Source organism: Macrobrachium nipponense, chromosome 4, assembly GCF_015104395.2.
Source record: "Macrobrachium nipponense isolate FS-2020 chromosome 4, ASM1510439v2, whole genome shotgun sequence".
In the NCBI taxonomy this organism is placed as follows: domain Eukaryota; kingdom Metazoa; phylum Arthropoda; class Malacostraca; order Decapoda; family Palaemonidae; genus Macrobrachium; species Macrobrachium nipponense.
Window position 1 is genome coordinate 34,305,967 of NC_061100.1, and position 27,604 is coordinate 34,333,570.

The following is a 27,604-nucleotide window of genomic DNA, read 5'->3' on the forward strand; positions in this document are numbered from 1 at the left end:
CAAAATGTGATTTATTAATTTAAACTTAATAAATAATTGTAAATGATATACAAAGTATGAGGTATCGTGCATAATAGGTACTATATTCAATAAATAAGAAAATAAAGTATACAGTATTTAATAATCTCAAGGTGAGATTCATGAAAAATTCAACAACAATTACATCAAAATATGATAATTATAACTTACTTCTATATTCTGCTGTATGCTTACTTCCCTCCAATTTGAGAGCTTCTGCCAAAAATTGTCAATAAAATATTCAATCCGAACCTCTCAAATCACTCTGGGATTATATCACTGTCACTTTTTTTCTGCTTGCATAAAACTTACTAAGAACTGCAAAAATATAATTTGATAGAATATTAAATTTTTCTTGATAAAATTAAAAACATTCAAAAAAATAATCTTAAAATATGTAAATAAGGAAAACACTAATGTAAAATGCTGACTTAATGTTTACCATAAATTTTTTTATCTCCCTCTAAAGAATAATGAAAAACAACAGCTACTGTTATAAGAAAACCAGTCTCATTGATGACTGGCTTATCGTTTAAATAATTTTCACTGATACTGGCAATTTCTCAACAATGACAATAGCAATAACTGCAGACAAAAAAAAAAAAAAAAAATAAATAAAATCCTGACTTAAATATTTTTACCAATTTCTGTTTAATACCTGTAAGCACATGTAGATGAAACTAAATTTCTGCATATGTTAATTAACCAAGAATGCCCAACACATGAATTACATTAGACGTAATTAAAGAGTCTATTTATAAAATTCCCAAGTAATCTCTTACACATGTAGTAATTATTTCTACAAAACTTTCTTAAACATGGATTCTGTAAGGACAATGTAACTGCTTATGTAGCTACAGTCAAAGGCATGAACTTCAAACTTGACTGTCAACAATGTCAACAAACTTTGCCACATATCTACATTAAATTAATGTAGATTTATCCACAATTTACAAATCACATTATAACACAAGTAACAGAAATATTCAAATTTATCTTGGTTACAGCTCCTTTTTAAAATGTCAACATACTTCTAAATAAAGTAATGAACAGGATTATCAGTCGTTATTGCATGGTTTAATCGAACTCCACAGCCCTATATTTAAATTTCTGTAAATAAATAATTTAGCCTTATAGAAAATACTATGTGATTAATAAATTTAATGTCAAAATGTTTAGTCAGACCACAGTTCAGGATTCAATTTTAATAGGAGTGGCTGACTTTAAAATAAAACAGACCTATAAATTACTGAATCGTTAATAATTAACTTTTTAAAACTTTTATTGCACAATAAGATACAACTAAAATTAAAAGGGGCTCACTGAAATCACAGCACCTTAGAATGATAGACTCCACTACATCTTGACAACATTCCATAAATTTAGGAGCAGAATTAAGGGGCTGACATTTCACCCAATTACAGTGAATATTTCCTGTAAATATTGAATCAACGTTGTACATATTGGTAAACGTTGCAAGAATTTGGAAAATGGACAAGGCATATACTACTGCCAGCATAAGTGTCAATTAATCCATTCTCCACAAATGGTTTGATGTTCATTCATTACATGAATTTTAATAATTGATAAGCAATTTTCATAAGCACACGCATATCAATAACAGCTGTAATTACCCCTACTTTACTTTGTGCCTCATTTCTCAACTATATCTGACTGAGATAGCAAGCTGACTGTACAGCCAAATCTCTGTGAACATGTGGATATATTGTAACCTCAAATATGAACAAATTTAACCAAAGTAATAATAACATCAATTCCAATAAATTCTGTATAGTAACAACAATAATGACAGTAATACAATAACAATGCTAGATTGTCATGATTGATTAATTTCACCAGAACATAGTTCTGAAAACAATGTCTTATGGGTCTGACTGGAAGGATGAGATTTATTACAATATAATTTTCTAATCAAGTCTTTACATTTCAGCAACCTAATAATGGCATCCATAGAAAAGATTTAGATAAGATATAATACAACTGAATGTTTAATTTTTACGTAAAAGATTTGAGAACTTGAATAGTAAAAATACTCACACAGTATGGGGTCTATAGCAAGGTTTGTATCACATATTGCTCAGTGCTTATACTATGAGACATTAAAATAAAAGTAAGCTTGAATATGTATTGGCACAATTACCAAAGATGTGCTCTAAAGTGAGGTTTGTATTACAAATATTAAACACTGGTTCTTTATGTACAGTACATGAGATGACATCAAGTCAAAACTTAGTTTACAGCACTTCTGATTGGTGATTGCTTTATACTGACAATAACCATTGCAGTAGTGGGATAAATGGTTTAGTCTAATTTAAACAATAACAATAAAATCAATATCAATAACTACACTGATTACAAATGCAACAGCCACACTCATACTGGATGTATACAAATGTAATGAGGAAGAATGCCTCTAAAATGAGTTTAACATTTTTATGATGGTTCTCTTGATAAGAGTTATAACACAAAATACAGTCAAGATCAAAATCCCATTAATGGTTTATCTCTAAATAATAAATAATCTCAATAACTTAAGAGTCAAAGTCACCCAGTTCAATAGTACTGACAACCAACAGTATGTTCCAAGGTTCTTCATGGATGTAACGCCACAAATATTTTCACAATACATACCAACACAATAATAAAAATTACCTTTTCAAGACAAATGCTGTTTACACAACAAATAAAACATATGAATCTGGTATATGTCATCTTATAAATCTACTGATTCAAGTAATAAACTTAGAATCTTAATGCAACTTCCACACAAAATAACAGATCATTCTAAAATTTCTCAAGTTCCTATTTTCTAGAACTGTACACACATTTGTGACTATAGACTAAGTAGCAGTGAGACTTAAAAATCATAGATTCACAGTCTGAAAGGTTAGAAATTCATGCCATACTGGAGGTAAGGCTGCCTTAGACAAGGCTTTGAAAGAGTTTGGGCCTAAGTAGCCAGTTAAAGCTCTACGGCAGACACTCGATAGTCGAGGTGGCTGGCGTGTGCCTTCCTGAAGAAGTGCTCTGATACCTAAATCCTGTATTTCACTTTCTATATCACCTCCCTGAATTAACCGGCGGGTACGAGCCCCAGCAGCTAACAACAGAGCAATAGCACCCCAAATTCCATCTCTGGCAGCAGAGACCAAAGGAGTGTGCCCAAGGTCATCTTCTGTTTCAGTGTCAGCACCAGCAGTTAGAAGGACGCGGAGAAGACTGATGCGATGTTCAAGAACCGCAAGGTGTAATGGAGTATGTCCTAATGGCCCCTGAGAATTTAATGCTTCTTTTGTTGCAGACTCTAACATTACTTCAAGAACTCTTTCAGCATCATGTCTTGCACTTCGTATTACGATGTGAAGAGGGGTTTCCATGTTCCTGTTGGCTAACCCAACTGCAGATGTATCAGCCTCGGTTATTATTCGTATCACATCAGGTGTTATGCCACTTCCAATTGCAGCATAATGCAAAGGAGAATTTCCTCTACTGTCAATGACAGTTAGATCCGCAGAAGCAGCAGCAAGAATTGTCACGACGTCAGGGTTATTTGAGCCTGCTGCATGATGAAGGGCCGTGCATCCATCAGCATCAGCAACATCAACATTTGCTCTATAAGACAGCAGAAGTTCTACCAAATCTGCAAAGGGAATTCAAAAAAATACTATACAAAGTTACTGTAAACTACATAAAAAAGAAAAAAAGTGATCATGTCTGTTCCATTCACAAGGCTTCACAATTTCAAAAGAGTAGTCAAAACCTAGTAACTTGCACTTAGAATATGAATAACAATCAAATCTGTAAAGGCAAATAAGCCCTCATATCAGTGATCATGACTTATCCATAACTTCAATATACCAAATAAGAAGTCTTGAAGGTACTGAAATACAGCACAAGTATATGTTCCAGTAACATGATATTGTTAAGATACAATAAAGTTTTGTACATACTTACCTGGCAGATATATACTTAGCTATAGACTCCGTCGTCCCCGACAGAAATTCGAATTTCGCGGCACACGCTGCAGGTAGGTCAGGTGATCTACCGCCCCTGCCGCTGGGTGGCAGGAATAGAGGAACGATTACCGTTCTAGAACCAGATTTTCTCTTCCACCTGTCTCCTGAGGGGAGGTTGGGTGGGCCATCAATCGTATATATCTGCCAGGTAAGTATGTACAAAACTTTATTGTATCTTAACAATATCATTTTTTGTACATGGAACTTACCCAGCAGATATATACTTAGCTGATTGACACCCTTGGTGGTGGAAAGAGACAAACTATTTACTGAATAGACAGGTAAACACATACGTTGTAGGTAAACAAATAAATAAAACCTTGGTTCCTACTTGATCAGGCGGAAGCCTCCAAGGCTAATGCCTAGGAATCTGCTTCGCCTCAAGAGCCTCAGCGAGGATGTGACCTATGGCTAAGAGTTCTTGTGGGTCTGTCGATGGGGTCTTATCCATTTACTCGACAGAGCCTCTTACATGACAATATGCCTATGCCTAGTGGCATAATTAAGGAGCAACAACACCGATCCGATCACCTGATCCTAACACGAGGGTTAGTGCTTAAGTTGAAAAGAGTTATCTACAAACTCCTTTCAAACAACCCCAAAAGAAAAAAAAACACGACGTTAAATAAAATTTAACTCACTAGTTAAGGATCAGTATCTGCTCCCTATCCCAGCAATGTATCGCAGACACGTATCAACCAAGAGAGAAGGATCCCTCGAAGGTTATCTTGACATCCTTCGGATAATGGGAAGTCACACAGAGTTGCATCTCCCGTATGTGACAGCTAATATGTCCTTATGACATATTGTTAGGGAAAGAACAAGAATTCGGAAAAGCTCGCACTTCATGCGCTTTTAATTCTCAGCTGTTTGAAGGAATCATCAATGCACTTATCAAGTGCTTAGGAGATCACAATGTCTCAAAGAAGGCCAGGGGCTGGGCGTTTCTTTGGATATAGATCTCCTCTTCTGGGTGAAGCCTGGAGCCTGGCTAGAGCGCTTGGCAGGCGCCTAGGCGCCTGTCTAGCGCCTCGCGCCTGGCTGGAGCCCTGCGGCTGAATGGCGCCTAGAGCCGGTGTGCCTCGCGCCTGATTGCGCCTTGCGCCTGGCAGGCGCCTCGCGCCTGGCGGTGGCCTGATTGGCTCCTTCCTGCTACGCCTCGCCTGGCTGGAGCCTTCTCTGGCTGGTGCCTTGCGCCTGGAAGGCACCTGGAGCCTGGCAGAAGACTTCATGATTACTGTCTATGAGTCTGCATGCCTCAAGAGTTTCAGCGAGGTAGGGACCTATGACTGACAAACCCTTCTGGATCATGTCAATGGGGGCTAGCCCGCTTACACGACAGAGCCTTCTCGGATCGTGCCAATGGGGGCTGACCCACTTACATGGCAGAGCCTTACCTGTATCATATCAATGGGGACTAGCCCTCTTACATGACAGAGCTTTAGGTTTCTCTTTACTGGAAGGAGCCTTGCGTCTGGATGGATCCTCAATCCTCCCGACTGGAGCCTAGCCTTGAAGGAGCCTGGACACCTGGATGGCGCCTGGCTGGCTTCTAGAGCCTGGCTGGCTCCTAGAGCCTGGCTGGCTCCTAGAGCCTGGCTGGCTCCTAGAGCCTGCCTGGCTCCTAGAGCCTGGCTGGCTCCTAGAGCCTGGCTGGCTCCTAGAGCCTGGCTGGCTCCTAGAGCCTGGCTGGCTCCTAGAGCCTGGCTGGCTCCTAGAGCCTGGTTGGCTCCTAGAGCCTGCTGGCTCCTAGAGCCTGGCTGGCTCCTAGAGCCTGGCTGGCTCCTAGAGCCTGGCTGGCTCCTAGAGGCCTGGCTGGCTCCTAGAGCCTGGTTGGCTCCTAGAGCATGGCTGGCTCCTAGAGCCTGGCTGGCTCCTAGAGCCTGGCTGGCTCCTAGCGCCAGGCTTGGCTCCTCCACACTTGCTGGAGCTTCGAGCTTGGAAGAGTCTCTAGGCTGTTCTGACGATGTCCACATCGGACACTCTTATATCTGTCGATTTGTTCGCCTCTGGCGCATTTGCGCCAGGTTGGAGGCCCGCTCCTTCTCAGTATCCGACCATGACAGAGTTCCTTGGAACTGTCCGCCTCTGGCGTTTTTCGCCTGTATTGGCATTTGGCGCTTGGCTGGCGCTACCTTGTCCGAGAGTCCTGAACAACCACATAGTTTATCAGGAGACTGGAGAAGGGTGGAAGAAATTCTTCCCCTTTGAGCTTTTGGCCCCTGGCAAGGGGAGGTGATTTTAGTCAGCTACACCCAGTAGACGACAGGATATCTAACAACACGAGAGAGAAGAGTCTTCCTCCGAGGAGGATCCTTCGTGAACACTTCTTTTCGCTAACGAGATCTCTTCTTACATGTTGATGAGGTTCCTCGTTGCGGAATCTTCCCTATCCTTGCCCGAAGGAAGGAAGGAGTCTGGAAGTCGAAGGAGACTCTGAGCTGAAATTGGGCGGAACCCTGATTTCTAGCTCTTTTGTATCCTTCTGAATACCTTCTGGGAAGCATTTTGAGCCCTCATCGCACCCCGAAGACTCTGTAGGCAAACGTTTAAACCATCTCTTCTTCTGTAGATGAAAATGTAAGTACCCTGCCTGGGCAACTAAACTTCTCTCTGAAGCGTTGCGTCAGGAAATAGAGGGATTTATTTCTTTTGCCAGACATTACTATGCTGGCAAGAACCCATTGCCCGAGTCTCCATTGAATCTGATGCGAGATTCCAATGCACAAAAAATTCACTTGTCTTCTTGGTCGTTTAGGGTTAAGAGAAACAAAGAATTCCTTCATAAACTTCCTCAAAGAAGTTAGATGAGGAGCAGTTCCATTTTGTCGGAACACGGAATCTGTGGCCACAAAAAAAAAAATCCCATTCGAAGTACATGATATCCTACTCTTGTCGTATTGCGGTATCGTATAAGATCCCGAAGATCTTTAATCCTCTGTTATCTCTAATTCCCTTTGTAGAGACAGAGTATGGCCTTTTACTGCGTTCTTTGATAGCAGATATATACATAGGTGATTCTTCCCTCTGAAAGTGAAGAAAAAACCTCGCTATGTGGTTCACAGAGGTATCGGAAGAGGACAGTTTCCTCATTCCATCTAGCACGATCTGCAGCAATTCTATGTCTTAGCCATGACTATTGTCATTTACCTTGAAAAAACCTCTCATTCATGTCCACTCTGGTCAGTCTGCACGCGACAGACTCAGAAGTGGAGAGGTTTTATAGGTCTATTTATAATAGATTCGATAGAATATGAGATACTCTTGGAAAAGCCTTACGAAACATGCTGTGAGAAGAACGTGACTTCTGTGAATCCAACCTCTCTAAGGCCAAAATGAGGCATACATCCTCTCTTCCTTTTGACGCCCAATTATCTTAATATCTGTTAAGAATTTATAACTAGGGAAAAAACGGCTAAAGTTTATTCCCTTCTTTAAATTTAAAGATGTCTTATATTGCTACCTCTCTTGGTTCGAGGAAAAAGAAGCAGTCCTAAAGGAAGCCTGTTTCGTCTTCTACTTACAAAGAGATCTATGAGAAGACTTTCCGCAGGTTCTCACAACTCTTTTCAATAAATGTTAGACATATGTTAACAGTTATTATCTTCGATCGAGAAGGTTCTCACGGACACATGCAAAATCTTGCATCGAACCTCTTAAGGATCGATACGTTCCGTGTCTGTTCCCAAATAGGTTCTCTTTTGTTAACGCGAACCGGGGCGAAAAAAGAGATTCTCGATGCTCTTTGCGATATGAGAGAGTCGTGGAATTGGCCTAAGTGATTAAAATAAATCATTTCATCATTCCTTGTAAGCGACCCTTTTCGATTAAATGGGTAACGAAATCAGGAACGAATCTTGCCATTACCGAGCCTGCTGTCCGAGAGGCTACTGGACTCTTAGGTTAATAAACTCGCTAAAACGAGAAAATATCTTGGATGTGCTTTCTGGACAATTTGCGCCAGGCTGGCGCTTCCTTCTAGTTCTTTTAGGTTATGTGCCATAACATCTATGCCTTTATGGTACCCGACATCCTTCACATGTTAATTCCGTTCTTAGTGGGAAAAAACTTTTTATATACGTAGTATAGTCCATTCAGGGAAACAACTTCTGCCACTAAGAGAATGTTTCCCATCCGACTCACCCAACTTCTCTTGAGCAATATCCGATTTAAAAAGGTTGTGTGCGTTTCTCGAAAGGATGAGAGAATTATATATATCGCGCGCTGCCGTATTAGAATCCTTTATAATACTCTCACATTGTGGTAAACAGCATTAATCTAGGAAACCTTTGTAAGGATACTAGGAATTCTGTAGTTAACCTCGGTATGTGCATAAGACTTGACCATACCGTAGTCTTAAAAGTGAATTCTCTACTACATTCATCTTCTCACTAAGCATGTACTCTAATAAGCCATGCTTTCGTAAGCATGAGAGCATTATACAATATAGAGTTTTCGCTGCGTTAGAATCCTTTAAAAATGTTACCTACGGTAAACAGCATTGAAATGTAATATCTTTCTTATTGAAAGCTTCTTAGCAAAAGGCAGACAATATTTTATTTATGTTTGCTTAACTATCCCCTCAATCCGAGGCTAAAACCACGATTGTAGGGGAGAGAGACACGGTTATTCATTCCATCCCGCAGGAGAGACATATGTTACCGCCCACTCATGACCGACACCTACATGATACTGCGTTGTGCTTAAGCGATAGCAGTCTCGTTAGCCGACTGGCCTTACTCTTCCAGAGTTTGCCAGCTACTCCATTTAATAAAGAAAGGAATCTTATAACATTATTATCGAACTTCAGGAAGTTCTTATAATGCATATCTAAGCGAAACAAGACTTCGATAAATCTAGAAGCTAAGTAGGTGTTGTCTTAACAATCCCTTTAAGCGTAGTCCTTCCTAGGAAATTCCTGGAAGGATACTGGTAATTGAGTTGCTCAGCAAAGAAGTAACTACGTATGTGCTTATGATTTGCCGTATCGTATTCTCATACAGCAGTATACTCTACTACCTTCTTTCCCTGCCGAGGCAGATAGAGAAAGGATATTCTGGCGCCTGGATCCTTGCACCTACTAGCCCTGGAATGTTCCCGCGCGCGCCTGGAATGTTCCGCGCGCTAGAAAGGAGACTCGCTCCTGGAACGTTCCGCTTGCGTGGAAGGTCCCGTGGCGCCCTGACAGTCCGAGCGCGCCTACTAGACCCCTTTTAGAAAGAGCCTCTTGCCCGGAAACGTTCAATGGAAGGATCGTTCTGATTGCCACTCTACTGTGGAAGGCTCCTTGCTCTAGCCGTCTGTTTTTCTGGCGCAATTTGCGCCAGGCTGGTCGCTTCGTCTCTTTGAAGGCGCCTTGCGCCAAGAAAAATTTTCTAGAACGCGGCTCGCGTTTGGTTGTAGGAACGCGGCTCGCGCTAGTCTGTTAGCTGGAACGCGCCTCGCTGCTGGCTATAGGAACGTACCTCACGCTAGCTTGCTGGAACGCGGCTTCATGGCAGCGGCTGTCTCTTGCTCAGTGTTCTCTTAGTTTTCAGAACGCGCTAGATCACTCCAAACATACATTCTTTTCGTCGTTTCGGATGTAGATGAAGAGACGCACTTTTTTAAGGATGCCTTATCAATGGCTATCCTTGGCAGTCTGGGACGTTCTACAGAACCTGCCGGAGGGGACGCCTGACCGTGGGGGTTCTCCCTAACCTTCCTGCGGCTGTCGACTTTCCTCCTCCACTGGTCTGGGAGTTTGGAAGAGGTCTAGGCCTGGAAGCGCTACGGAGCCGATCAGACGCACCCTCCACTGCACTGGGAAAACACTATATTCACTTCTTACCTTTTTAGAGCTCGCCTTTTGAGCTCCATCCATTTATCTTCAAATTTGCACATATGAATTTGTAGATTCTGTGGAGTAAGAAGGTGATGAGGATGCAACAACTACTAGAATGTCAATACTCTAACTGCTCGTTAGTACGAGAGCTCTTAAAGCTTCAAAGGAAGCGTATCTAGTTATATGCTTTCTGACTTCCTAAAGTAGGAAGTTAGATCTTATATTTCCTTCATCAAGTTCTAACATATACACGTATTAGTGAAAAAAAAAAACAAAAAAAAAAAAAAAATATCAATATTTCCCTTATTGCAAAATATAAGTGTCTACCGAAAACATTCGGTAGTTTCACGTAATATATTCTTCGAAATTTCGAAGCCAAATTCATTAAAATTAAAAAGTTAATAAAAGCGTATGCCAAACCAAAGACCCAGTACTTCCCTGCAAAAGACAGCCCAGAAGGTCGATGGCGATGAAAAAAACGAAAATCAAGTCAGAGGTAGCAACAACGTATGTTGACGACTACCGCGACAGAGAAAAAAAAATCTGGTTCTAGAACGGTTAATCGTTCCTATTCCTGCCACCCAGCGGCAGGGGCGGTAGATCACCTGACCTACCTGCAGCGTGTGCCGCGAAATTCGAATTTCTGTCGTGGGACGACGGAGTCTATAGCTAAGTATATATCTGCTGGGTAAGTTCCATGTACAAAATTGTAACAGCAAGATTACTGGAGGTCTGAAGTACCACAGATTTTGTCTTCGAAGAAAATACTGTATTTAATCTTCTCTAATCTTTAAACACAAATTTATTTCTAAATTACTTTTAGCAGCTGCAATATACTATATTGCTTCATAAATGCTGGTTGCTATTGGCAGGTCAGACCAACTTCTTAATTTAAAGGCTCTTTAGTGATATTTAACACATTGCTAACATACATGATGCACCACAATTTGGGGGAGCACATTCTTGAAAAAATACGTAGAGACCCTTCATATCCCTAATCTTCACAGTGAAGTACCTTCCAATATAAGTTATTTTGAAGATTATTACCGTCTGTATGTATTCAAATATAACTGTAGAGGAGACAAAAGAGTAAAATTTGTATTTTTAAGCAAGTCAAGGTCTGCACCTCACAAAATATGTTTCTAAGCTATTAGTAAAGGCCTTTGGCTAATCTGGTGAATAAAATAAGCCTGGCTTATCATCTCATTGTGATACATATTACAGTTTTACTGTTATTTATGAGGTAAGGTATATGAAAAATTTAACTGCTTAAATATGTACATTTTATTTGTGTATAACTGGTAAGTACTGTCAGCTTGGATAAAAATAAAGCAAACACAACATTCAGTAGAATCACCATGACCTGATTAAAACGGCTGATGCTAGTTGCTTAGATATCTGTATGAACAAAAGACAGGTGGTATGTATTGTTACTTTTGGATAACTGTAAAGAACAGTACTTACTAACAAACGGGAAAAAATTGTAAAATGTTTTCCTCCTGAGAAAAAACATCATATTCAGTTTTATTTTTTATTTTGTACTGAATCTTTTATTTTTTATTTTAATTTTTTATTTGATTATTACCATTACTTCTTATACTACTATTACCTATTTCATGGGAAACAGAAAATTAAAAATTGCGAAGTGACATTTTCTGCATGACTCCTATATCTAACAAGTCAAACTTTCTTATTGGAGACCACAGTAGTGTTTACATCTGTGACGGGTTGTGTTAATCATCACATACACCAGTTGCTCATAGCCCATACAAATGCCCCGGGAATTTTCCTAACCTTTTTATGGAAAAAATAGTATTTCATTCCTAGACCTTTTTACAGAAAAAAGCCTGTCTTATTTGCGAGACATAACCTTCATAACTGATATGGCTCTGGACATAACTCCAGCTTTCTCTCTCATTCACTAGGCACTGCATTTTGCCATGGATTGCATATATACTGGACATGCAATGAAGTCAATCATTGTGGAAGGATGCAAGGACATCTTAGAGAGCAATATTTCCTCTCTCTGAGAAATGCAATTGTTTTTAAAATGCTGGGCACATTCGCACACTAGTACATATAAAGAACTGGTTTAAAAATGATTGACAAAGATGTTATGTGGGACTCTCTTACTCTTGAAGATAAATTTTTCTTGCTGACTGACTTGACTCAGTATGAATGACAAAGTCAGCAGGAAGTTTATCAAGTCTTTGTGGTTATTAAAGGTAAATTTTATATTAGGCTTGCGGTGTTAAACATTGTCCTTTAGACTTACTGCCAGAATACCATAAGAGAGCTACAAGAATGACCTATCACTCAAATTTAATAGAGCATGAATGATTGTAACAATATTCACACCTATGAATTTAAAATTGATGGCTGATCTTCAAGACATTGCCAAAATACTTGTCATTTTCCATAACATCTTACTCCTACCTCTGTAGGGATTGACTGATCTGAGTATTCCATAACCACATATTTTAACCTAGAAGTTAAAAATTTTCCAGCAACCATTTGTCTGCAACTTGAACACACTGAAATAATATGCTACCTGCTTTGTCACTACCACTGAACCTATAAATTATGTCTCTATGAATGAAAAATGAGAAGATAGATGTGAGAATCAAGAATTGAAAATGAAGAATATAGAATGGAAAATTGAAGTGCACAGATGCAGATGAGAGACCATGTACGAAACTTCCTTTACCGTATAGTCTTGTCTGTTGTTGAAGATAGGCTACAAACACTATTCTGATGTGACTGTCAGATACTCTTATAATGCTTGTAGATATTAATATTTTACTTGTTAAAAGAACCCCAAAACATGTGAAGCTGTCTATGATAGTTTAGTTACATGGACCCGTGTTGAACGATAGAACACTGTTTAACTGCTTATTCTAAATTGCTCCCATACATGTCCAATGAAAATTCTTTAATGGCATGTTCAACACAGGTTACTAATGATGCTGTCCAACACAAACAACCTTGGACAAAACTTGCCTATGCCTCTTGGAATCAGCTTTGAATGGAGAACCCAAAAAGGAGCATTTAAGAAAAGAAGTTAACTCACAAAGTTGCAGGTACAATAAAGACCTGAATGCTGATGCCAACCATGGTATTAGATAGTGACTGATGGGAAGATCCTGGCCTGATTCAATAAAGTTTTATGTCACCATGTGTTGAGAGATCTACTTGGTGTTGAACTTTATGATGACTTAACGAACTTATGCCCTAGTCACAAGAGTTATGGAGATGTAAGAGAAGCACATATGACTATGGCATCAACTGCTGACAGTCAAACTCACAGTCAAGTGCAACATTCAGACATACTATCAATACTGCCCACTGTTAAAGAGAAGAAAACATGAATGTAAGTAACCACAACTTTGGTCACACCTATGCTAAACAACTACCTCATCACTACTGTTAAACTTGAAAAGAATGTGAATATATTTGTATTTAAACCTTGGCTTTGATTTAACAACAAATACTGTAGCGAGCTGCTTCAATTTACACTAAAGAGTACAGCATGTGATGGAAAGGATCAGCATCCTTCAACAGGTCAGACCTGTGTGAATAACAAGCTAACCTTGATCATGGACAATGGACAATGCGGGTATGTCGATATGATATGAGAAGGCAGGTTTGAAATTAATGAATACATACCAGGAAAATAATGAAAAATCAAAATCAATGTGTGAGAATATCTGCATTCCTTGTGTGGCTCCTTCACTCACTAAATGAAGTCCCTGAATTCAAGATTTGGTCTAACCTCCTGAACTTGCAAAATTTGTAATGGTTTGTTTTTTATATCATACGACTTATTCCTTTCAATACCCACATAGCTGTTCTTTAAGAGTGTTACACTGAAAATAATCATAGAAACTACCAAAGAAACTGATAGTGAACTAGTGTGCAGTAAACAGATTTATCTTAATCATAACAAGCATAAAAAAAGTTATATAAATATTATAAAGCCTAAACATTAATAATTATAAGTAAAAATTTACACCAACAGATGTTAGTGGCACATGTATTTACAGTATTTAATGGCACGCATAACTAAAACCTTATTTTATTTGGTAAAGGAACTCTACTAATTGTATGTATAATTACACTTACCAGAATTGCCTCTCATAGCTGCCAAGTGAAGGGGTGTGTGTCCTTGGTTGGTACGTGCATTGACATTAGCTCGTGCCCTCAACAGAAGAGCAGCTAAATCTGGATAACTATGACTGCAGGCAATGTGTAATGGGGTCACCCCATCTGAGTCTCCCTGATTAATGCTGACTCCTCTCTCAACTAACAGTTTAACTGTAAAACATTAGAAATTTTACTTTAACATCTAATGATGAGGTATAAAATGCTGATCAGTCATCAAAGACTGCCAAAGATGAGTAGTTTCACTATAAACACACAATATAATAACTACACACCACTTTTTGTTAATAGTATACAAAATGATTTATTGAAAAGAAATACTCTAAGCTAATGACTGGGAATGAAACTTCAAAGGATCCCTTCCATTAAAACAAAATGGTCAAAGAAAGGTATAATATTTATGGCTTAACCTTTTTATGTTGTAAAAATAATTACGTCTATTTTAAAAACAAATTCATTTTTTACAAATGGATTTATGATGTATAATTGTCTACTTGTGCCACCAACAGAGATCTTGGTGACCTCTGAAAATTTTGCAGACTGCATCACAGTAACATACACTAAGTAAGGAAAAATACCTCACAATTGCACATTGTGAGCTCCCTTATATTGACAGACTGTAATACTACAAATACGCATTTCGTCATTCCCCCAACTGGAGGATTAATGAAAACATAAATCTTGCAAGACTCCCTATATGTTATTTCTATACACTATTATAAATTAAAAGTAAATCAACCCCTATGGCAAATGAACACAGAAATATAAAATTAACTGCAACAGGAACAAGAGGAAAATACGATATCTGAAGGGTAGTGAGTATCAATAAAGGATCTCACAATATCCAATACAATACAAAAAAAAATTAATTGCATAACAATCTGATAAACAATTGAGGAGACAAGGCAAACAATTTCTTAACCATTTGAGGTTCTGATGACATCATATGCCATGAGCTGAAAAAGTGGTAGAGTTACATAAAGAAAACCTGGTGGACTATAACAAAATAAACCATACCCATGATCCAAATTAGTTACAAAAATCTAAGCAAATCTTAGTAAAAGAAACTAGGTTACCAATCATGTTTAGAAAAAGAAAAATATTTTGCAAAAAAAACCTTAGGTTTACACATATTTTGGTTCAGATTCAGATTCTTTATTGCACAAATGTTCTAATAGAGGAAAAGTCTATGTGGCATCAGCTTAAATCTGGCAACCTTATCTGTAAGTTACACAGTCATTAAGGTTTGGAGTATTCCTGGTCTCACAGAAGCAGCCTACTCGAAAAGACTGGGGCTACAAAGCACTAGTGTTGTTTACCAGTTTTCAGGTGTTCTTAAACAAACACATATACTGTATTACCTACTTTGAATAGCACTGTATGGGGGAAGAAGAGGTGATGAGAGTGCTGTGATCAGGGCTTCTTGGTCCATTCCTACTTAACTAAATGGTAATTGCGATCATAACAACTAAGTAATTGTGATCAGAACAAGTAAGAGAAAGGGCCCAACCAAGTGTGGCATCAATGTGGAGGAATAGCTAAACATTTAGGCTCCAAGCCAAGCTGTTTGCCAACAGGACTGATCTTAAGATAACGGATTTTGGTACACATAAATAGAGTACACATACCACATGAAAGTAATGAAAGTGGAGCACACAACACCAATGCTTATACAGCACAGCACGTTGGCCAAAATTATGACAACAATGAGTATAATGTCACAGAATAAGATGCTGGTAGTCCCCCTTAGGAAAGAAGTGGATGGACTTAAAAAAACCCATGGTACTGGTACAGATGGGATTATAAGCTGCATAGCCATCATTTGGCCTCAAAGAGCATTTGTCTATGAACCAAAGGTGTAAGAGGCACTGGATTTCTAAAGGTACCAGGTGGCTTCCTACACTAATGTACGAGTTAATGGAGCCATCTACTCTTCTACTATTGGAACATTTTAATCTTTCTTTTGGCCCCTAATCCTTCAAACTTCTATAAGATATTTCTCCTTTGGGTCTTGTAATCACTGAATTCTGATAATCCTACCTTCATCTTAACCCTAACTCCGGAAGTACCAGGTGGCCTGGTGGTCACTTCCTCAGTTTTTTATGCATTTGTAACCTCTGTTACAGCTTTCTCTCCATTTACCCCTTGGTTTGACTGACCCTTAACTCCAGTTATTCAGTCCCTACAAGTCCCTTTTAAACTTACCGGAAACTGATGCATCCTTTAAGTCTACTTAAAATTTGGAACTGAATTCCCAAACAAAAAGTGACCATATCTTAATTGTGTCTCCAACTAAAATAATTTATGGTCCTTTGCCAAAAAAGCTCTAAAGGCCTGTCCACACTAGGAAACATTACAATGTTTGCAAACATTTTCCAAACTGTTTACAAACAATGTTTCCTGTCCATACCTCAGTAGTTGTCGTCAGGATGCTTGTCAGTGCAGTAGCCTCTGTATTCTACTTGGATATTTTAATGGACTCCAGGAGGGATATGAGAAGGAAAAGAGATGGATAATAAGGAAGTTTTTAGAAAAAGGAGCATGTCATGCTGACTTGCTTCTGGCAGAATTGAAAATAGATACATATGTATATTCATAATAGACATACATACATAAACTAACACTATAGTGTACATGTGTATATATATATATATATATATATATATATACACATAATCATGTATATATACGTATATGTAAACATATACATACATTATACATGTGTATATATAATATATACACAGAGACACTAAATGGATGGGAAACAAATATGCGGTAAAGTGTTTGCAAACAGTGTTTCCTAGTGTGGACACGCCTTAAGCAACTTCTGTAAATCCAAATTTCCTCATCCCTTGTACTAATAAAACTATAGTTTACTCTCCTAAGGAAAAACCAGTCAGACTCCTTTCTAGCTTAACTACTTTCTCAAAAGACCTATTGTTCCTGTTTTTCTTATGCTTTCCTGTCTAATCCTATCTTTTACTCATATTCTTTACCCATAAGGTCTGTGAAGTTTCTTAAGTGAAGTTTCTAACATTCTTGAAAATTGTCAGTGCAACTCTTGAATTGTATTACTGTACAATTACTAAATACATCTGATCTAAAATTTCTCCCGTTCTGCCGTCTTCTTTGTCAAAATGTTAACTTATAACCTGGAAACCTGCATGGAAACATGTACTAGCTAAGCCAGTCCTTTAGACAGGCACTCTATATAGATTAAATTACATTTCTATGGCTTTAGGTATGACATCATTATAATGTTCAAATACTCAACTCAATTTTGACACTCTTGAATCTAACTCTTCTTTCGGATCACCATTATGGATTTCAATGTTAACTTCTATCTTTTCTTACTATAATGTTTTGTCATCTTTGGTAAATTATGAAAAATCTTAGACATTTCTCTTGATCTCTAATATATTCAACAAGTCTGTACAAGATTGTTAGCCACATCCAGCCAATGGCTTAGTCCACTCTATACAATCATTGTAGCCTTTTATCCAACCTATTTATGTCTGTTGTAGATAGAAGTAACAACTCTTTTTCCTTCCCTTTAACAGTGACTTCTATTACACATCATCAGTCAACTTCTCATTCCTCGTCATTCACATATGATTTTGAATTCTTAGTTTTTCATCTAACATAGGTGGAACTACTTTCTCTCCTTCCCACTGATATTATTTTAGCAACTGTACCACAGAGGTAAGGGAGTCCCTCCTGTCGGGCAGTCTTAAAACACTGATCACTCCATTAAATCCCACATCATTAACTCTGATGCAGCAATCAGAAAGTCTAGTACAGTACTTCTTGGTTCACAAACTTTTTCCTTCCTTTTACTAGTCACTTTAGAATTCTCTCCATGAGCTATCTTTCTGCTCATAATAAGCATTAGGCTTACGCCCCATTATTCATCATTCCTCTCCTCCTTATCAGGCCTAGCCTATAAAAGGGCATTATCTTACCCAACTCAATGCTCTTCACTTAAAAAATAAAGTGAGACTGAAAAAAGAAAAACTGGGAAACGCCAATAAAGATATACGTATATATTAATCTAAAGAAGATTAACCTGAAGAAAATCAAGACTGTCTTCAATTCAAAATAAAAAGCTATAGAAAAATTATGTACAAAACTCTTAAAAACCTTGTGATAAACTTAAAGATAAAGGAACAAATGTGAAATGTGGTGAACAAAAATGAAGGAACAATGTGGTAACTGGTACGGCTGTTTAAGAATGAATGGTTTCCGGACACCTTCCTATTCAACCAGTAGATACCTAACTAACCCTTGACGGCAAAAACATATCACCAGAAGTAAAAGCCTTTACGTTTGCCAGTATACCATGTCCTCTACTTATTGCTTGATGAATTACATAACACCTAGAAGCCATTATAGTGTAATCTGTGATTGAGTAAAATATTGTGTAGATCACAGATAGGTGAAGACTCACTGTTACATAAAAAGTTTAGGGAAAATTTTAAATTTTTGTCTCCGGGCACAATCATGTTTTCATTCCCCGTCTGGAAGGACAGACACTTTCCTTGACATCTCTTAATGTAAGCACTGTTTTGAGCACTTACGCAGGGATATCCAGATTTGTTACCTATCAACTTAAAGATATGAATGAGATCAGAAAACTTCAAGGAAGATAAAAGATGGGTCTAACGGTAATCAAAGGTATCACCCTACTCCTTGCAATGACAGTAGATTGCAATACTGTATATGAATCTAAGAAAATTAGAGGAACAAAAATTGTCTCCAATATTCGTCAAAAATCAAAGTTGACTTGTATTATAAATTAAGCTCAGAACTGAAGAGGATCAAAGTTTTCAGACAAAATCCTCACAACAGAATAAGGAGCAGCAACGGCATCCAGTCCTCACAAAAAATCACCTATGAATCTTATACGGAGGCATCAGAACAAAAGAAAAATTCAGCTCACCGACAATAAACCATATGGACATAAACACAAACTATGTTTATTCATATCAATAATGAACAAACTTAACCTGCACTGTTATGTATACTTACAACATGCTTTGTATTTAAAGATATCGCTAAATGTACTATCATTCACAAACATGTAAAGGATATATGGAACTATAAATAACTTCAACTTGAAAGAAGAGTATGATTTATTACGCACAAGGATGAAACGTTACCCCATTCATCGTACAAGCATTTGTTTTTCCCTCCCACACATATGCATAACGCAGGCCTCTTCTGAGAATTGATGGAAAACCTGGTATCAGTATCAACACCGGCCTGAAAGAGCTGATGGGCTCTAGAAACGTCATTATTCTGAATGGCCACCAGCAACTGAGAATCCAACGCCCACCTTCGAGCATATGTAGTCATGATTGATCTTCCCCTGAAAGAAAATATAATGATAAAAATAATGGTATTACTTGCACATGCTATTTTTAAATACTACAAGCAAATAAATAAAATTAATTAAAAGTACTATAGCTGGTTCACTTCAGGTAGATTCTTTGATGAGCCCTATGTTTACGAGGCGTTTGTTTGGCGGGCGCTGATTGGCTGGTACCAGGAGGTAGGCGGCTTTCAGCCAATCAGAGGCTGCCAAACCAACGTCTTGTAGGCATAGGGCTCACCCAAGAATCTACCTTAAGTGAACCAGCTATAATAGAATTTTTCTCAAGCAGTTTTACAGGCTGCTGAAGAGCAAGAGCCCGTGCCAGCATAAGGCTGGCTTAATCTATCATCATCAAGCAGCAAATGCTCATCAACATCCAAAATTGCAATCTAGGTTGATAATGTTTTTCCATTCACTAGGATTCAACTTACTTGAATTCTACCATTAAGGGGATAGTTCGTTTTCATTAAGAAAAAAAATACAGTAAAAGAAATCTGTTTTAAATCTAATTATTATCCTGAAACATCGACAGAAGGTCAGCATTACTTTAAAGAGGATAGATTTTCTGTCACAGTACTTGTGAGTTTCCAAACAAAATGAAAATCAAGGAATACTGATTCCTATGTTACAACAATTGACTATTGTTTGTTGGGCGTTTCTCATCTGAGAAATTACATTATTCCTACAATCAGCTATATCCGATCCCTTAAAATGGTAAGAGTTTACAAAAAATTCTGTTTCCCATTGTTATCATGTTATCATGTAGAAATAAATTTAAAGTAACAATATTAAAAAGACCTAAATTTGTCGAAAATTAGCTCTGCATTACAAATCTTTGTGAACTTATTTGACACTTCCTATCAATTATAAGCAACATGATACACATCTATAACAAAAATTAGGCTCCCTACACATCTTAACAACTAAAACAAACAAAAAAATAAAAAACATACACTCACTCTACATATATGTGAAAAATTACAACAGAGATGACAAAATTTTGTGCATGTTCTTAAAATTCTAACAATTTCTCACTTAAATTTAAAATCATAACACTTTCGAACTTAATATTATGTAAAGATCTTGCCATAAATATCCTTATAGGCTTTCAAGTCACTGAAGAAATCAAGTCTCCTTTTTTACTTAATTTGAAAGGGTTCGTCAGCAACGCCAGTGATTAAAGTCAATTCAATACTGTATTTTCTTAATGAAAAATTGTACACTTTCCCTCAACCATTTCAACATTCTGACACACACTATAAAATAATAGGTTACCCATTTACAGAATTCAAGTAATAACACATGTAGTACTTCTTTAACTTTCTACGATGAAAATCATACTTCATCAAAAAGCATGCAGCACTTCAGTGGTAATTTTTAAAAAAAGGAACAGGTGATATTTAGCTAAAAAAAAAAGAAAGAAAAAAAACTCTATGATGACAATTTTCTGCTGTAGGAAACCACTACCAATGTGATCTCTTTAAAACTTAATATTAGTTATGATTGAAAAATTGAAAAAGAAACCCACAAAATCACTTTGCAACTTGTTTACTTCTAAGTATTTACATTTAGTTTTACTACACATCATCATGATGGTATTTACATCTCTTCCTAATTTCTGCAATATGTTGCTTGGTTGCTCTAATTTTTTGTTATATTCTGCCACACCTTGCCTCTGCCCGTCATTTTTAAATTATTGCAAATAAAATCATCACTAATGCAATCATCTGCACAAGGTTTCGTCACCAAGGTCTGGGACCTGCTGGGACCCCCATTTTACCATCCACTGGTAACGGCTGCCAGTCCTGAAGAACACCCAAAGCAATGTTGACAAAGGCTCTCTCTATATCGAAGTGCAATCAGTCTGAGAGGAAACTCGTAGATGACGTAATTTACTCACACTGAAGAGGAGACAATATATCTCAAAACGTTGGTGAACTTTATACTCTTCTAGAGTACTTATAGCGCTGTCGATAACATAATTTACGGTTGAGACGGCTAGTCCTGACTTTAAGGACGTTATGTACCGTAGAGAAGGCCAGACTCACTACAGTATATTCCAGGATTAATAAAGTACTCCATTAATTCTGGTATATTAATTCTGCATCCCGGCCGAAGACTAACGTAGGCCTACTATACCGCACTAAGTTCACCACTCGCAAACCATCGTTATCTCAAACGGGAAAAATATGAAGGTGAAAACTACATTTAAATACAGAAAATTTTGAATTCAGAGTTTAACGGTACTCTAAACTATGTCGAAAAGCAGACAGAACTGATGAAGCGATCACAAGCAGAGACAAATGCATAACGAGAACAAAGAGAGTTCGAAAAGTGAACATCTGCAAACGTGTGCACAAATGCAGGTGTTACAGTGTTGATTTATTACTCCGTCCTAACCTTCGTAACGGTCATTGACTTGGACTTACACTTTCCCTGAAAATCTCTATATGGTTCCTCAATTAAGACATCGACTTAAAAGTTAAAAGAAAGGTGGAAGTATCATATTGTTATATTATTAACAAATGAAGCATGATTCAATTTTAAGCCTTTTTGAGAAACCTTGAAAGTACTATATACACGAATAAATAGCACATCTAATGCAGTTATTACAGGCAATTTCTTCATCACTGTTTCCGCGGGAAAATAAAAAGTCTTAACTTTCTTGGAAGTATTATAAAAGAGATACTCATAATTGGCTTGACCTTATAAAACTACCAAGAACAGATCATATTTTCCATATCTGAAGACGAAATCATTCGCATTACTAAAGAACACAGAAAGGAGAAAAGTGAATTAGAAGGGAGAAAAAATAAACTTTCAACATTCATTCCAACTTCAATGACAACTGGACCTTAACTAATTCGAGCATCGTGAAAACATTTACGTTGACTTATCTTCGCAACACGCTCATATATATATAATATATATATATATATATATATATATATATATATATATATATATATATATATATAATGACTGTCTTACAAGCGCTATTATGGCTACGCTTTGACGAACAAAATAAACCCAACAGGAAACTGGAAACAAAACAGTTGCTGATCTGGTGCTGCGCAATTACAGACATGACGAAAAAAGACATTATATACATATATATATATATATATATATATATATATATATATATATATATATATATATATACCAATTTTGTCAACAGGATACAAAACAGGTTGCTGATTTGGTGCTGCGCAATTACAGACATGACGAAACTGACGAGCTGAAATGGAAATTGAGAGTAAAAAGTTTGAAAGGTGTAACTGGAGGAAAACCTCGCAGTTGCACTATAAATCAATTGATAGGAGAAGGTGGAAAGTAAGATGAGAGAAATAGAATATGAGCAGAGGTACAGTAGACACAAAGAAAACGACATATATATATATATATATATATATATATCTATATATATATATATATATATATATATTAATATATAATATATATATTTATATATATATTGTGTGTTTATGTGGAATCTACTAGTTAAAAGGAGAGTGTGGCTATTACATACATACATACACACACACATTATATATACATATATATATATATATATATATATATATATATATATATACACACACATATATATATATATATATATATATATAGATAGAGAGAGAGAGAGAGAGAGAGAGAGAGAGAGAGAGAGAGAGAGAGAGAGAGAGAGAGAGAGGTGGGTACGCATATACTGATATATAGTCTCGTGTTACCTCGACCTTGACTGAGGATTATTATGAAGTATATATAGAAGTACGTATTGTCATTCTGCTCCCGGCGAAAACCTCAAAACAAAATTGCAAAGGTTAATTTCTTTGAGCTACCAGCCAGGATTACTACTCTTGTATTACTGGGTCATTTGCGGAGAGAGGAAAAAAAAACATTCTCTATTGTGTACGAAAACTAATTATTATTTTTTAAGATCTACTGATGAGGAAAAAATATTTTAAAAGTGTCTCCTGCCAACAAGTAATTGAGACACGAGAGATAAATTCAAAGCGTATACAAACCAAAAGTTTGTATACGCTTTGAAAACTTAGTGCAAAAACGAAACAGACAAGAAACAAACGAAACTCCGGTTGAACTTCTTTGTTGATGTGCACTTAGTACATCGCTATACAACGAGTTTAACTAAGCTGAATTTGGGTGGGTTTAAATACAATGAATACGCAACCTAAACAAAAACAATCTGCAAGTAAAGAACTACCATAATTCATTGGTTCATCAACCATTGGAAGACACCCAAACATATAACCGACCACAACAACATAGTCACGTGCAACCGACCAAACGAAAACGTGTTATATGAGTCGAATGCTGTCTGGTTGGCAAAACGCTAGGCGCAAAACAAAACCTGAATGTTGCAGTCACCGTGTGTGTGCGGGGCGGGCGTCTCAGGACAGCTCAGGAGAAGAGGCTTAACACGTCCCACTGGCAAAGGCAACAGAGCTCTTTCTCGAGGAGGCTGATACAGCTGCTGCTGCTGCTGCTACGCAATAATGCTCTTGGCAACGATAACGTTGGTCTATTTAGAACTTGGACTGGATAAATTAATTATTATGGCCGCCAACTGATGGATTCACACATACCTACAGTTCTTCTTAGCTAGATCTTACAATCACAACGATAATAAAAAGAAGAAATGAAACCCAAATGCTTTCTTTTTTAGAATTTACATAACGGTTTTGATAATGTACACGACTATCAATGTTAATAATGAACTAAACAAAAACTTCTTTCAGTTTTCTTCTGAAGATTGAAAATGAAACCGACTAAATCAAACATCTCTTGACAATGGGCCACAGATAGGGCCTGAAAGTACTCGAGTGTGGAGTAAAATTAAATGTAAATACTTAGAAGTAAAAAGGTTACACAGTGATTTTATGGGTTTCTTTTTCAAACTGTTAATAATAATAATAATAATAATAATAATAATAATAATAATAATAATAATAATAACACCATAGACAAAGATACATACTCGACGAAGCTTATGTTCCGATAATCGAGGTTAATAAATCTAGTCAGAGCAGGGGATGGGTGATCCCCATGGAATGCGAAGCTTAACCATCGACTGGTCAAACCCATAAGGGTCCACCAGCCCTGCAAAAAAGTAATGGGAAAAGGGGCAAACGATAGCACCTTATATAACTATTACTATATTTAGAAATAGGTACAACACCTGGTGGGTGGCCTTAGAGATAAATTTCTTCAGCGCAATCAAATTTTCTGTACAGCGTATAATGCTGTATGAGCCACACCCATGAAACTTTCAGCTCCGGCCCGGTGATGGCCTGTGTTGTTGGCGCCTATAGCGGTGCCAGACGCACAATCACGACTAACATTAACCTTGAATAAATATAAAAACTGTAGAGGGCTGCAATTTGGTATGTTTGATGATTGGTGGGTGGATTATCATCATATCAATTTGCAGCCCTCTAGCCTCAGTAGTTTTTAAGATCTGAGAGAGAACGGAAAGATAAAGGCATCTCAGTAGTTTTTTTTTTCTTTCTTTCTTTTACGGAAAAGCTGAAAAAACGGTAAAGGCGAGAAATGAAGACGATTGGGGTATAGCCAAGTAGAATGAGACCGGCCTCTTGAAGGAGGAAAGGTTATATGGCAGGAAAAACGTTCCAAAGTTTAGCAGTATGAGGAAAGAAAACTATAGACTGAACCGTGAAATCAGACTGAACTGAATTTCAAAGATCATGTTTAGGGAGAGGCTGTCTCAAACTGTTATGAGATCAAAGTACTCGAGAGTAACTATTTAAATCGACAGCGAATGACTGTTGATTAGCTTGGCGTAATGTGCTTAAGAATGAAAACCCAAATTGTTAATTTAAAAAATACTCCCCATCCCCAACTAACATGCTACATTAACAGTATGAAATAACGGGTATTCTTCGGTCTTGGCTAAGATGAGGACAGGATTGTAAACTGAACACTCACACAGTACACACTTCACAGACACAAGAAAAACAGCAGTGTCCATGGATAAATATGCATGGAAGACGTGTATGCATATACATGTGTACTAGTTCTTATGTGCAAGTAAGTGACTTTACGAACACGCGGGTGTTTTGTATCATTTAATTCTTTACGTGATGTATGAGAGAGAGAGAGAAGAGAGAGAGAGAGAGAGAGAGAGAGAGAGAGAGAGAGATTAATGTGCGCTACTGATCGGTTATTGTTAAGTTGACACTTCAAGCATTCACACTGAACCGCGTTTTTTGAAGTAATGCGGAGAACTACAATGTATTGAATACCCATATAAGAAACTAAAGATACTCGTGTAACTCTCATCCCTGCTAAATGTAAGAAAAGATAAAACACATGAATGGAAGTACGATGTGAACACATGGTGTATAACATTTTCTGGGCTTTGATGTAAGAGGAAATTTCAAAACATGAACAATTAATATTTAAAATCTTGTGTAACTGAATAAAACGCATTCAATATTCCCGAACCGGGCATGTTACTCATCTGACTGCAAAATCCTTTTCAAGAATTACGGAGCCAAAGTAATAAATATAAGAAAAGTATATATATATATATATATATATATATATATATATAATATATTATCTTATATATAATAATATATATATATATATACATATATACCCCATATTAAAAAAACTGATGCAATTACTTTATCTGATGCAGCCAAGTAACAAGATATCGACTACTGCATGAACTTGGAAAAACGTATCTGTCTCCATGGTCACTTTCTCAATGTTATCAGCAAGATGATTTGCACAATGAATCAATGACCGCACTTGCTTACTGTCATTCCTCACGTCCTATATATATTACAATCAGCCTGTTCTTTAACCTTACTTTCACAACAACAACAATAATTATAATATTAAAAAAGGAAGGTTGCATAAGCACCGGGCAAAATGTGAAGTGTGTCCAGAAAGACCAAGAGGAACAAAAATTCATGGCATTAAAAATGTACCAGGAAAACCTATTTTCCAACGTATAGGCTATTTATATCAAAATACGTAACAAGATCATCATTCCGAATAGCCTATCATACGAGATTCACAAAAACACACAACAAAAGGAAGAACAAAAAGCCGAGGACAGCCCAGACGATGACGCTGCATTAACAACAGCACATTAAGTTGAAAATCCTCGTCTGGAAATAGTCTGAGTCGCCCTTAGCATATCTGCTCCCTGTGGCTTAGGCCACAAACCGCAATAGACTAATACCACAGTTTCAGTACCCCTGTTGATGATGTTAAATTCGTTAGCATTCTTTGCCCTCACCTTTATTAGGTAATGCGTAAATCCTTCTTTAAAACTGATACCCAGAATGGTTGTAGGAAACTTGGAATTGGTACTAATTCTTCTCTCTTCTTTCTTCAGCAACTCGTTTCGATGTTTACACTTCGGCTGCAATCCCGGGAGTTGGACAAGGTGGGAGTCCTCCAACCGTTTAGTTATTAAGCAATGTAGCAACTCGAAGCAAATCACGAGTTTCAAATGTAAAAGTTCATAGTCGCTGTTAGCAATCAGTGTAACTCCTAAATATTTTCGGGAACACGTGGTTCTCAGCCATCACAGGTCGAACAACAGGACAGCTGCATGTGCGTTTCGACTGGATGATGCAGAGTTGCCGACGTACTTCCTCCACAGGAACACCTGACTCAACGTCCGTTCACGACAAACTTGAACTGCATACTGAGTCTGAATGAAGTAGTCCGTATACGTTGGAAACACTGACGCGACGCGAGTCGGGGGAGAGACCAAGTCTAGAGGAACCAGTATGATAACACCTGCGGTTTTGTTTTTTTTTTGTTTTTTTTTCTCCAAGCTTCTCTCTCCAACGCTGAGGAGACCTTGAACTTGATGGCTGAGGCAGGATAGATTCGACGAAGGGCAAACCAAAGGCCGGGTTCAAGGAACGAGACCTTCAGAAAACCCTCTGAAAGTGGCGGATTTATGGTCGACTTTCATGCGCATAAATGCAACTTAAACTCAAACACACACACACAAATCGACTAGCACATAAACTAGGCGAACTCTGCCTTCTACAAAAACTTAAAGAGAGGAAGCCCAATATTTTATATTATAAAATAACGTGTTTGGCATTAAAAAGTACTTTTAATTTTCTTCACATACTTCGAAAAACACGTGTTCAGTGTGAATGCTTCAAGTGT

The 27,604-nt window shown here is 37.4% G+C and overlaps 1 protein-coding gene across 1 annotated transcript; it reads right to left on the bottom strand.

Annotated features, from left to right (window-relative positions):
• On the bottom strand, positions 1-27,172 carry LOC135210850 (serine/threonine-protein phosphatase 6 regulatory ankyrin repeat subunit A-like). The gene is made up of 5 exons (XM_064243721.1): positions 26,712-27,172; positions 19,214-19,408; positions 15,818-15,825; positions 14,002-14,193; positions 1-3,679 (listed from the first exon to the last, which is right to left on the bottom strand). Exons 2-5 carry the CDS (start codon positions 19,393-19,395, stop codon positions 2,904-2,906), a joined length of 1,158 nt encoding a protein of 385 aa, XP_064099791.1. The 5' UTR covers positions 19,396-19,408; positions 26,712-27,172; the 3' UTR covers positions 1-2,903.
• Between the last annotated feature and the right edge of the window lie 432 nt (positions 27,173-27,604).

What these genes read in the sequence shown, in the direction of transcription:
- LOC135210850 (XM_064243721.1), bottom strand. Translation starts at nt 19,395, where the DNA reads ATGACTACATATGCTCGAAGGTGGGCGTTGGATTCTCAGTTGCTGGTG. An exon ending in AGCTATGAGAGGCAATTCTG is followed by an intron (nt 3,680 to 14,001) that starts GTAAGTGTAATT and finishes TTCCCTTTGCAG; the next exon opens with ATTTGGTAGAACTTCTGCTG.